General features: G+C 40.6%; 1 protein-coding gene across 19 annotated transcripts in view; it reads left to right on the plus strand.

Moving 5' to 3' along the window:
* Positions 1-13,347, plus strand: part of inpp4b (inositol polyphosphate-4-phosphatase type II B) — a 996,728-nt gene that overhangs the window by 737,323 nt on the left and 246,058 nt on the right. For all 19 annotated transcript variants that reach the window (XM_068043111.1, XM_068043134.1, XM_068043119.1 and 16 more), the window contains 2 exons: positions 2,850-2,980; positions 6,674-6,781. In XM_068043111.1, coding sequence (XP_067899212.1) covers positions 2,850-2,980; positions 6,674-6,781 — 239 coding nt within the window. The remainder of the gene's footprint in view (positions 1-2,849; positions 2,981-6,673; positions 6,782-13,347) is intronic.

Genomic DNA, 13,347 nt, shown 5'->3' on the forward strand with positions numbered 1-13,347 from the left:
ATTGAAGTGTACAAAATTATGAGGGGCTTAGACAGAGTAGACAAGAAGGACCTGTTTCCTTAGGCGGAGAGGTCAATTACCAGGGGGCACAGATTTAAGGTAATTGGTAGAATGATTAGAGGGGACATGAGGAAAAACCTTTTTACCCATAGGGTGATAGGTGTCTGGAATTCACTGCCTCAGAATCCTCTGTGTAAAAGAAAAAAAAACTCCTATTCCCTGTCCTAAATATTTTACATTTACTCTTCTATCTATTTCCCCATGCTCTGGACCCCTCAATCACTTAAAACAGTCTGTTTTTATCTACTCTTCCCTATCCCTTCATTATTTCAAACACTTCCACCAAATCACTCCATAATCTCCTCTGCTCTGACACAAACAGCCCATGTGTTCAAGTTCTTTTATTTGTATTTCTTCACACCAGGCAGCATCATAGTGAATCTGTGCTACAAGCTCTCTATTGTCCGAACATCTTTCCTATAATGTGTAGCCCAAAACTGCAGAGTGTGGGCTGAATGTTTTTTCCGATGGTCAAGTCCCACCGCCAGGCCGAAAGTGACGGCTGACCGCGCTCTAGCGGGCGGCAGGAACCTGGAGCAGCGTTTTGCCAGTGGTCGCCAATTAAAAGGCATTTGTTCATTTGTTATAATCTCTAATCCTTATCTTAAGCAGCACCACTGCTAACAGTGGTCATTGCTGAGGCTGCATCACCTGGGAGAGAGCACCAAAATGGCGAGATACTCTTGAAGAGTGGTGAGTTTGGTTGGGAGAAGCCGGGACCAGGCAGACCGGCCCTGGTGATCGGTGAAGTTGGTTGTGGTGCATCGCAGCGCTGTTGCCGCAGGTGCCTCCATTGTCATGGGGTCGGGGGGTGGGGGTGGGCGGGCATCAAGGACCCGCTGGGAGGCCATCAGAGTTTATCTCATGCAGTGGTGCGCCCTGCCCACAGGGTGGTAAGTAGCCCTTAATTGGCTCAATTAGCCACCCAGCCATGACAGCGAGAAGACGTCTGGCTCCCCTTCCGACATCTTACCCTGCTATATTGCCAGCCCTCCCGCCTTCCAGCCCGTCTTTAATGGGGCCAGGAAAATTCAGCCTAGTGTTCCAATTGTGACTTTACTAAGGTCTTAAATAAATTCACCACTATCTCAATTTATATTTTCTATGATAATGGCAGATTCTTTGCAAGAGAAGATCATGGGAAGGCTTGTCTCTGTGATGGCATGATCATTGGTGACTGAAGAGGCTAATTCTTGATCTACAGACTCTTGAGCAGTTGGGGAACAAGGTTTGGAGGGGCTCTCATATAAACAGACTCCTTCCCTTGTCTGCCTATAGCGCTATTCCTCTTACCATCACCAATATTCCATTTGTACCTTTTATGACCATATCTATATTCTAGATTCCAGGCTCTAAATTGAATAGTGAACATGTATTCCCAGCAAAAGCAGTTACTGTTATAATGATTAGCTTCAACAAAAAGTAACTGAATAAATATCCGTTTGTGAACAGTATTAGAGATTATAAACAATGAATAAATGCAAACTTGCATTCTTCAGTCTCCATCAGCCCGAGAAGCTAGATTTAAGTCTTATTTAAAGCTGCATGGGTCAGAGGCAGATCGGGAATGGGGGAGATAGAGAGAAAGACAGGAAGAAAATGCATTCAAACATAGAATAAGTGAAGTAAAAGTTTCAGTTGGGTATTTAAGAAATAACTAGTACAAAATAAAAATGTAAGTATTAAATTTAGTCAAGGGAGCAGAGAATTTGAGATTCTGCAAGAAAAGAGGAATTAATGAGCTAAGCAGAACTGAAGCAACAGAAAAAGGCGTTCTCTAACCCACTGTAGGTATGGAGTTGGAACAGGTAGCAAGCTCATTTCTGAGGTGTTAAATTGTACAAAACTGATTTGGGCTTGAGTGGCAAGTGTTAAAAATAAGGCTGAGCTTCTGCAACTTTCATTTATGCTTTGTTAAAATAACAAAAATGATTTGACAGGGAACATGAGATGGAACTTATGATTTTAATTGTTTTCATGGCAACTCATTGAAATGTGAAGCTTTGGCGCAAGGATGATGGGGAATGGTTGCATCTTAACACCTGGGTTGAACCTGCTGTCTTTGAAAAATGAAGTTTTCAACATTTTATCAGACAAAGAGAAAAAATACTGGTGGAACTCATGAGATTTTTCATTTAATACTGGACTTCCCAGCATATAATTGAGCCACGCAGGTGAAGTAAGTCGCAGAGTCAATCTCCAGTCTATGCTGAGTTAACTGATCTCAGCTTTGGTAGGAGCACTGCATTTGGACTTAGTAGCCCTTGGTCTTGGAGGTGAAAAATTAGCCAGGATTCTTTCTGTCAGTCACTATTTAGTAATCTTGATGGGAAAATGTGAATGCTTGATGTTGGGTGAAGACAAGATCGGATCTGACCTCCACTATCAAATAGCCTGCCAATGTCAGAATTCCAACGTTAAGGATGGCTATTTGGGTGAGGTACAAGCCCTTGTAGAACTGTACTTGTATGTGAGCTGGCATCTTCAAAGGTGGAAAGTAAAAATTGGAAAGGGCTGTACTTGAAATTAATTTCAATTTAAACAAAGACTTATAGTTAGTGTCCCTGATATGAGACTCAAGCCTGTTTGTTGAGGGATTAGGAGTAAATATGTTCTAGTCTCAACAGCTGTGCTGTAGAAATATTTCCAGACCGTCTGTCACATTAGAGATTTATATGACATTTTGAACTGAGATGCTCTGGCACTCAATAGCATGGCTTTTTAATGCAGATTTATTGCTGTCCAGTAATTGACCAATTGAAATGATCAAAATTGTTATTTTTAATTAGGTTACAGGACCTGAAGGAGCTGGGGGAGCTTTCCGCTCACTGGGACGCTCTACGACAAAATGTAACCATCCATTACCAGCACATGATTAGCAGCTACCAGGAAATGCTTACGGAACTCAATAAATTCTCAGGTACAAAGCACCAGGATGAGGGACGAGGTTATTTCCTATGGCTCCTCAATTCCAGTATTGCTGCATTATTGCCACATTTGTGGGACGAGGGGAAAAATGGTCATGTTCACCTCCAAGAACCATTGTAACTGCAAAGTTTCTTGAGTATTCACCATTGATCTACGAAGTTCTGAACAGGTCTGGGCTGCCCTTGAGAATTGGAATGAATTTGAACTTTGTGTTTGGTCAAATCTTTGTTTGTTTTTGGATGTGTATTCCCAAAATATACTGCTATACAGAAACCATCAGCTCTCCTTGCTATCCCTATAAACACAACTTAAAGGGAACCATTGCTTTCCCAATTTGAGGGAACATGCACATACTGTTCTCAATTCCAGTTAAATATTTTATGTTGCTGGTTGAACATGTTTAGATTTTTTAGGTCTGAGGGTTTGAAAAGATCTCAGCTGCTTTTTCATTGGTGGTTTTGGGATTTATTCATCAATCAGGGATCCAGATGGAGCTAAGTCCTTTCTAAATTAACAGGTTCTCCAAAACTATTAACCCAACCCCCCTTCTCAAAAATAACACTCTTAATCTCTACCTTTGCAATCAACCCACCCTATCTCCCACCTCCCTTACCTCTCCTACATTTAGACTGTGTTTTTTCCCAGATCTGTGCCCATCTCTCCTGTAACTCCGTGTTTGAATTCCTCTAATCAGATTTGTGCCTCTCCTACAATATTGAAAAGGGCCTAATCAAAGTCACAAAAATTATAACTGACCATGGTGCATTATTCCATAATGATCTCCTACAGGTTAATGCCATCCTACAACCTGTGTTGCCCAGGTTGGTATGCCTCATTTTGCTTGATTCTGTGCTTGCCTATCTGATCATGCCTAGAGCTTCTCTACCAGATAGATTCACAAATCATAGGTGCAATTATTTACACTTTTATAAACTCATTTGTCCTTTTGTGTTTTAAGCACAATTTGCTTATATTGCTAATAATTTCAACCATGACATTTAATTTATGAAATTATTTCATCTGTAGTTGATCAGGATTAGCAATTTAATGAACATTTTAAACATTAGTATAGTTTAATACAATTACACTGATTTTGAATCAAAAGAACAAGAACAAAGAAAATTACAGCACAGGGACAGGCCCTTCGGCCCTCCAAGCCTGCGCCGATCCAGATCCTCTACCTAAACATGTCGCCTATTTTCTAAGGGTCTGCATCTCTTTGCTTCCTGCCCATTCATGTATCTGTCTAGATACATCTTAAAAGACGCTATCGTGTTCGCATCTACCACCTCCGCTGGCAACGCGTTCCAGGCACCCACCACCCTCTGCGTAAAGAACTTTCCACTCATACCCCCCCCTAAACTTTTCCCCTCTCATTTTGAACTCGTGACCCCTAGTATTTGAATCCCCCACCCGGGAAAAAGCTTCTTGCTATCCACTCTGTCTATACCTCTCATGATTTTGTACACCTCAATCAGGTCCCCCCTCAACCTCCGCCTTTCTAATGAAAATAATCCTAATCTACTCAACCTCTCTTCATAGCTAGCGCCCTCCATACCAGGCAACATCCTGGTGAACCTCCTCTGCACCCTCTCCAAAGCATCCACATCCTTTTGGTAATGTGGCGACCAGAACTGCACGCAGTATTCCAAATGTGGCCGAACCAAAGTCTTATACAACTGTAACACGACCTGCCAACCCTTGTACTCAATACCCCGTCCGATGAAGGAAAGCATGCCGTATGCCTTCTTGACCACTCTTTTGACCTGCGTTGCCACCTTCAGGGAACAATGGACCTGAACACCCAAATCTCTCTGGACATCAATTTTCCCCAGGACTTTTCCATTTACTGTATAGTTCACTCTTGAATTGGATCTTCCAAAATGCATCACCTCGCATTTACCCTGATTGAACTCCATCTGCCATTACTCTGCCCAACTCTCCAATCTATCTGTATTCTCTGACAGTCCCCTTCACTATCTGCTACTCCACCAATCTTAGTGTCGTCTGCAAACTTGCTAATCAGACCACCTATACTTTCCTCCAAATCAAAAACATTTCAATGCAGGGTGTCTGATGGCATGTTTATTTGCTAGGATGGGCAGTATCCCAGAGGACTAAATCTCATTTTAAACTACAAATTCTCATTTGTTTTTTTTCTGGCTACATTTTTTTTTTATAAAACAGGTGAAGCAACTTTTTACTTAACATTTGCATTGCCTTTTCTGAGAAATTTTTCAACATGAAAGCAAGTTGTCAGAACATATATGTAGTCTTTACAGGTTAATTTTACCTTTACCTTTTGTGGCATCCTTGATCCATTTTAATGTATTGTTTCTGTACTTTTAAAATTTTTCTAATGTACTGGTTATCTTACACAATAAAGCTAATAGTTATAAATATTAGCATTCATGCATTTGAAAACAGTCCATTTAAAGCACTGAATTGCTTGGGCACACAAATTAGATTTCAGGTATTATGACCTAAAGCTAAGAATATTTTTATTTCTTCATGGAATATGAAGAGACTCCAAAAATCATTAATTCCAATATTCTGGCAATTATTAGATTATCCCCATGAATGCTTAAAGTAATCACCATCAGTAACCTATGTAGATTCTTAGTGCTGTTTTTCAATATAATACTGAATGCAACGTTCCTATAATTTGGGAAGGGTTTACTGAGGCCTATTAAATCTGTTTAAAATCAGAGTGGAAGGTATAGGAAGAAGGCGCACAGTTAAATTTATCACCCCAGTTTCTGCTAGTTATTCTGTTCACCTGTAATTATTTTTTCACTCGTGGAATTTTCACCATTGCCTGACATCCCACAAACACTGCTGCAATTCACCTAGCCTACAGTAGCAACTTAACTTCTATATTAGTCATCCTCTCAAACTGCATTACAAAATTAATACCTGTTTTATACTGTTGATCAGTGATTAACAGATGCCACAAGGGCAAGAAGCTATACAACAAACTATTGTGTTACTCATCTACTCCAATCACCTTTTAAAATATGCCAAATTGTTATAAAGTGATCAGTTGTAACTACTATAATGAACATTATCACAAAAATAACAATGTAGAATGACTTTTATTATGGTCTCCTGCTTTTTTTTTATTCGTTCATGGGATGTGGGCATCACTGGCTAGGCCAGCATTTATTGCTCATCCCTAATTGCCCTTGAGAAGGTGGTGGTGAGCTGTTCAGGTATAGCAGCCTGAAGTATGGCACTGATCAATGTTTCTGCTTATCTGATATTTTGTGCCTATACCTTCCTACTTTGTTGGTTAATCTTCACATCTTCAAATGCATCAGTAGTTACTTCCTCATTTCCCCGTCTCACCCCTCTGAAATGTACTTCACTTGTATGGGTAAGGACAATTACGGGCATCTTGCCATTAGGGTTGTCTTCTGTTTAGCGTTCAGTCCACTTAAACAGAAGGTTGTGGTGAAGGGGCAGTCAGCAGCAAAATGAAAATCATGAATGAAAAGCATGCACACTGCTTGTCTTTTAACTCTGGGGCTATGGTGTCTGCTCAGCAATATAAACAGAACTGAAAACACAGCATCAATTAGCTATGGTGTTAAAGAACCTTAAAGCATATGTGTAATATCAATGTAGACCAGCCTATCTGTAAATTTTATACACCTCCAGCTGACACATTGTGTTTGATTTGCAGGGTCGTCATTTAAACCAAGCTGCAGCAGAGGGGAGAAGAAGCTTGAGTTTGTTCCAGTTAATTTGCATTTGCAAAGAATGCACATTCAGAGTAGTTCTGCCAAAACTGGTAAGGATTTATGTTAAATGTTATATTTGTTTTTGCACTGCAGATTTGAACACTATATGTGGATCACCACTTAAGTCAGATTTTTAAATGTCCTAAAGCTTTACAATTCGTTCAAAGATATCGCAGTAATCCAAAGCCAATGGAGGCTTTGGTCACCTCCATTACTTTTGCAAAAGTCTCTCTGAGGAAAGAAAATTTCATTTTAACTTTCCCCTGAGCACTCTTATCTTGACATATAATTGTCTATTATTAAAGATGTTACAGCAGGGCACTTAGAAAAATTCAACGTAATGAGGCAGAGTCAACATGGTTTTGTGAAAGCCAAATCATGTTTAACTAATTTATTGGAGTTCTTTGAGGGAGTTACATATGCAGTGGATGAAGCGGAACCGGTGGATGCATTATACTTAGATTTCCAGAAGGCATTTGATAAGCTGCCACATCAAAGGTTATTGCAAAAAATAAAAGCTGATGGTGTAAGGGGTAACATATTGGCATGGATAGAAGGTTGGCTAGCTAACAGGAAACAGAGAGTAGCATAAATGGGTCATTTTCTGGTTGGCAAGATGTAACAAGTGGTGTGCCACAAGGATCTGTGCTGGGGCCTCAACTTTTTACAATTTATATAAATGATTTTGATGAAGGGACTGAAGATATGGTTGCTAAATTTGCTGATGACACAAAGATAGTTAGGAAAATAAGTTGAAGAGGACATGAGGCTACAAAGGGATGTAGATAGGTTAAGTGAGTGGGCAAAGACCTGGCAACTGTGGAAAAATGTGAAATTGTCCATTTTGGCAGGAAGAATAAAAAAAGAGGCATATTATCTAAATGGTGAGAGATTGCAGAGCGATCTGGATGTCCCAGTGCGTGAATCGCAAAAGATTAGTATGCAGCTACAGCACGTAATTAGGAAAGCTAATAGAATGTCATCATTTATCGAGAGGGGATTTGAATACAAAAGTAGGGAGGTTATGCTTCAGCTATACAGAGCATTGGCGAGACCACATCTGGATCACTGTGTAAAATATTGGTTTCCTTATCTAAGGAAGGAGGTAAATGCGTTGGAAGCAGTTCAAGGAAAGTTTACTAGACTAATACCTGGAATGGGCGGGCTATCTTATGAGGAAAGATTGGACAGGCTAGGCTTGTATCTGCTGGAATTTAGAAGAGTAAGAGGTGACTTCATTGAAACATATAAGATCCTGAGGGGTTTGACAGGGTGGATGTGGAAAGGATGTTTCCCCTTGTGGGAGAAATAGAACCACGGGTCACTGTTTAAAAATAAGGGGTCGCCCATTTTTTGTCAGAGATGAGGAGAAATTTTTTCTCTCTGAGGGTCGTGAGTCTTTGGAACTCTTTGCCAAAAGGGGGTGAAAACAGTTTTTGAATATTTTTAAGGCAGAGGTAGGTAGATTCTTGATGAACATTGGGGTGAAAGGTTATTGGGGGTAGGTGGGAATGTGGAGTAATTAGTTCAGCCGTGAAATTCTGAATTCATATGTTCGTATGTCCAGCATTCTAATTGCTGGCAATTTGTGTGAAGTGGGTAGTTTATTGAATCTACATCAAAGTACCAAATAATTTCTCTTGTAGGAAGAAAAAAGCTCTTCAAAGATCAGAAAAAGGTCATTAATTTTTAGATCTGTTACGATCAGGTGAGGAGAGGTCTAAAGGTTCCCCTCTTGCCCCTCTCCTTGTTTGACTGCAACAGAGTTTATTTCTTTTAAACAGTGAACTTGCTTACCAATTCAGTGAGTGTTTAACCCTTTTATGTGCTATTATATTAAAATAACCAATTGGACAGATTTTCTTGAGTTTAAACAAGAAAGAGGATAGTTTATTGTACTTAATATCAAAACCCGAACTAGTAAAAATAATAAACAACGCTTCAACTTTCACACACACACACACACAAGAATCACAAATAGTTTACAGAGTGATGAAGAATAGATTGCTTGGATTAGAGTCCAGAACAAATACAATAATATACAATCAGTGGGGTCTGGTAATTCAGTTGTTTTCCGGCTGAAGTCAAGTCATGGTCCTTAAGTTCCTGGCTGGTAGAAGTGGCCCCTTGCTTCAGGGTTTACTTGAACACAGTGATGTAGATGGCTGTCGCCCCAGAGTCTCTGTCTGTAACAATGATAGACTTGGATGTTCTGCAGCCTGCAGACAGGGTTCGAAACTTGCAGTATTACCTGGAAAGAGATGGCTGCACTGGGGTCCTGCATTGATCAGCTCTCAAAGCTTGTCTCATGTGCCCAAAAGAAACTCCAAGTTTTCAGAGATGGACAGATTGTCACATGATTATCTTTGTGTATTCTCTGTTACACTTGAACAAAATTCAAGTATACGAATTTCGATCTCTCTCAGGCCTTATTGTTTCAATGATTACCCCCTTGGAGGCTCATCTCCACTAGGATTAATCTTCCAAGATGGCTTTGAATGTCTTGCTGATGAAAGCGACAGCAGGTAGTTCATTCAACTGATCATGCCATTGTTCTAGATGAGAGCTTATTTAGACATGCGTGTCCACTTCGATACCTTGGAATGTGAGGTTGTGTTGGCCATCATAGCTGCTTGCTTTTTAAAAGGATGTAGGATTTCAGCTTTCCTTTTAAAAGTTTAATGTCTGTTTCCAACAGACAAACTAAAAATCATCATTCAGAATAGCACATTTTCATGATCAGTGTGGTAAGATTGGGTTCCCGGATGGCTCAGTTACTAAGTACACTGCTTGGATGTGATGTTGAGCCATGTAATCCAGGAAGGGTCCAGTTTCTGTGGTCAGTGCGGAGTTAGATATCTCAATTTGTATGTTACAATAAGCCTCATCACCAATGGATTAAGGAGAGAAGAAAACAAATCTGGTAGTACTCCCAGGCCTGATTGTTGCACTTGTGCGCTCTGCTGGCAAATGAGCACGTGGATACCAGGTGAAGACAGGATCAGTCTCAACAAAAAGCCTGTTGGACAATCACCACTTTGGCTCAATTGAATGATGGGCATTTAGAGCTGCTGGTGCCAGGGAACTGTATCTTAGCATTCAGAGGGGAAAGAAGAAAAGCCAGCAAAAATAAACATTGAGGTGAGTTTATGATATGACCCATATCTGTTCATACATGTATGTGATATGTTATGTTTAGTTTATTTAGAGATACAGCACTGAAACAGGCCCTTCGGCCCACCGAGTCTGTGCCGACCAACAACCACCCATTTATACTAACCCTACAGTAATCCCATATTCCCCATCACTTCCCTACACTAGGGGCAATTCACAATGGCCAATTTACCTATCACCTGCAAGTCTTTGGATGTGGGAGGAAACCGGAGCACCCGGCGAAAACCCACGCAGACACAGGGAGAACTTGCAAACTCCGCACAGGCAGTACCCAGAATCGAACCCGGGTCCCTGGAGCTGTGAGGCTGCGGTGCTAACCACTGCGCCACTGTGCTGCCCATGTCTATGGAATACTTTTAATAATTCCTAGACATATTAACAACAGCTGAGAGCAATATTTCTATTGATTCTCATCCTAATTTAGGGAAAAGTAACTGTGAGTCATAGATGATGCAATGTCATTAAAGAACTTGAGCAATTTAGCCATCCATGTTTTCTCCTCTTTGATGCATCCTATCTTTCCAAAAATGGATTAACAAGCAAGAGTGAAAAGTGAGGGGAGAAGGCTGTTGTTGATGAACTTGAGCAACATTTTACAACTGCATTATCAGTATGTAAAGTGGGTATTTTACTCCAGAACAGACTTGGAATCAGTGACCTTGATTTTAATTGGGGACGGTGTTACGACTGAGGTGGGAGGAGTGCACTATCTTTTCTAGTTCCACTTCTCCACAGATCACAACATATTTACCATGTTACCGATGCGGTCAGTCATATAGTCTGCTCTTTATCCCAGAATGAATACACAACTAGGTTTCTTTAATAAACAACAAAATTATCATTTTTTTTATAAAACAAGACTTATCCAGTAACGAAGCAAAGCCTTAACACACAGATTGAGATCTGAAAGTTCCCTTTTTAAACCCTAAGCACAAATTCATACACACTGGAAAAAATACAGAAATTCTCTCTGTAGAGATCTGTTACAAAAAAAATACTTGGCCAAATACTTGCTAATTCTTGCAGAACAAAGAAAAGATATGGAAGGATGTTAGTCATCCCTTTTGGCCTGGCGTCCGGTTATATGGTGACGGGTCACTGGGATCTTTTCTGAAGCAGTTCTTTTCAGGCGGTGTTGAGAATTAATCTGGCAGGTTTTTTCAGCCTGTCAGGAGAGATGCAGTACTGGGATTTTAGCTGTCTTGCACTGGATCTTTGCAGGGTTTCTTCAAAGAGGCAGATAATGAGGTGACCTGGGTAGTTTTCCTTGGCAAGTGGACCTCCAACTGACTTCAAAACAGTTCACACCCCAACTACACCTAAACAATATCTCAGAAGCAAAACCACAAACAGAAAATCAACCTCCTGACCTACATAAACCTTGACATGTGGCTTCTCTGTAAACATCTTCCCCAAGTCACCAAGGTTTCTGTTGTTTATTGAGCTTAAAGGACTTGATTTCCAGAAAAGGTTGTTTTCAAACAACATTTCAAGTGTCCTTTCCGTGAATTTGGTTTAAAAAAAAAAAAAAACCACTTGCATGGAATATTTTCAGTTTTAAAACACAAGTCCTCAAAAAAAAAATGGAAGCACTTTAGTAACAACAGGAATGGTATGTTGTGGGGGAGGGGTGATGAAGGGAGAGCGGGTACATGGAGAACAACAGGCTCACACAAAGATCTGGAGAGATTTTAGTTCCCAGGGCTTATTTACATATACAAAAGCAAAATACTGCGGATGCTGGAAATCTGAAATAAAAATAAAAAATGCTGAAAACACTCAGCAGGTCTGACACCATCTGTGGAGAGTTAACCTTTCACATCTGTGAATTTTCATTAGAACAAATGCAAGACCACACTCCCACTCAAACCTTGCAAGAATCACCGTAAGGGAGGTGGGTAGGAGTGGACCTGCGGGAAAGGTTCCCGGAACAAGGTGGGAGGAGAATCCCTGTCCGGGAGTGGGTGTGGGAAGCCAATGGTTGAGGTGGTACATGGTTTCTTTGTGGAACCCGCAGGACCACTCCTGCTGGCGCACAAGGAAATGTTTTTTTTAAAAAAAAAAGTAAAACCTCATCTTGCTGGGTCTCTTCTAGCCTGTCCGCTGTTGCGGACAGGTTCGGCCTGGTGGGGCAGCTACCACTGCCCCTCCTACTTAGCCCTCTGGTTAGAATGTCAGATGGGGACCTGATGACGTTATCACAGCCTGACATACAGATTTAAAGAGCACCCTGACTGCTTGGGGGTTTGCAAACTGCTTGCAGTTTAAAATTGGAGTCGGCCAGATCGGGGCAGGGATGCGGTGGGTGAGAATCCTGCTTCATTTTACCTGCTTGGTTTTCGCCAGGTGGGGTGAGTTAAAAGTGAGGCCTCTTAGTTTAATAAATTGCAAGATTACAAAGTATCACCACAGCGCTGATAAAAAGTGAATAGTGCAATGCAGTTTTCTGCCTGAAATTGGTGGTTTATGTCCTTTTGTGGAACAAATTACAATGGTTCAAGAGGAGGAGAGTGTGGCCAAGCAGTGCACAGAGCATAGGAATTTGTAACTCGCAGCTGCAACAATGTCTCTACCATACGGACCTTGCAGGTACCCACAGTTATTTTGCCTTTTGGACACCTGACTTTCTTTACTGTGAAATACAATATGTATTTAAAATGAATTAATTTTCAGTTGTACAATGCTGGTGACATGCATATTCAAAGGGCCAGAAATCATTGGAAAAATAATGGCGAGTTCACAGCACTCACCATTATTAGTTTGTAAAAGATCCAGCAGTTTGTGTTGAAGGTGAGATACCCCGGAGTTCTGATTCTTCACAACTTGTTGGGCAATTTACGCTGCTGCACCAATAGCCTCAACAAAAGTGAAGACATTGCTGGCTTTATGCCATTACTGCAAATTAATCTCGCCGCATCATTTAGGTTTGGTAATTCATATAGTAAGGGCCCTGTTAATGACATGATTTATGGTCCTGATATGCTGTTCAACCTTGGAGGGACAAAAAGGGAGCCATGGAGCTCTGGTGTCTCACTTTCACAGGCAGTAAATAGTTCCTAGATGTTTTTCAAAGCTTTTTATTTGTTTTGGCTTTATTTTTGGGCTAGTCTTGCTATCCCCAGTCCTCTCAGTGTTAGAAGACAATGACTTTCAGAATGTAAATTCAAATTGGATAGATTTATTTCAGAAAATAACATTTTGGGATATAATATATGATTATTTGAGAAATGACATGATAGTTGTAGCCTCTTTGGGGGGGAAAAGTTATCTTTGGATCTATGGTTCCCTAAGCTCTCCACCACTGATGTTTTCCTTACTTCATGTCTGAGTTTTTAGTAGACTAATCAATGGTATTGATTGCTATGATTAATCAACAACTCCATTATTGTAGCATGTGACTGCCAGGATGCAGAAGGCAAACTAGATGGATTGTGGTCTTTCT

This window comes from Heterodontus francisci, chromosome 1 (assembly GCF_036365525.1).
Source record: "Heterodontus francisci isolate sHetFra1 chromosome 1, sHetFra1.hap1, whole genome shotgun sequence".
NCBI classification, from domain to species: domain Eukaryota; kingdom Metazoa; phylum Chordata; class Chondrichthyes; order Heterodontiformes; family Heterodontidae; genus Heterodontus; species Heterodontus francisci.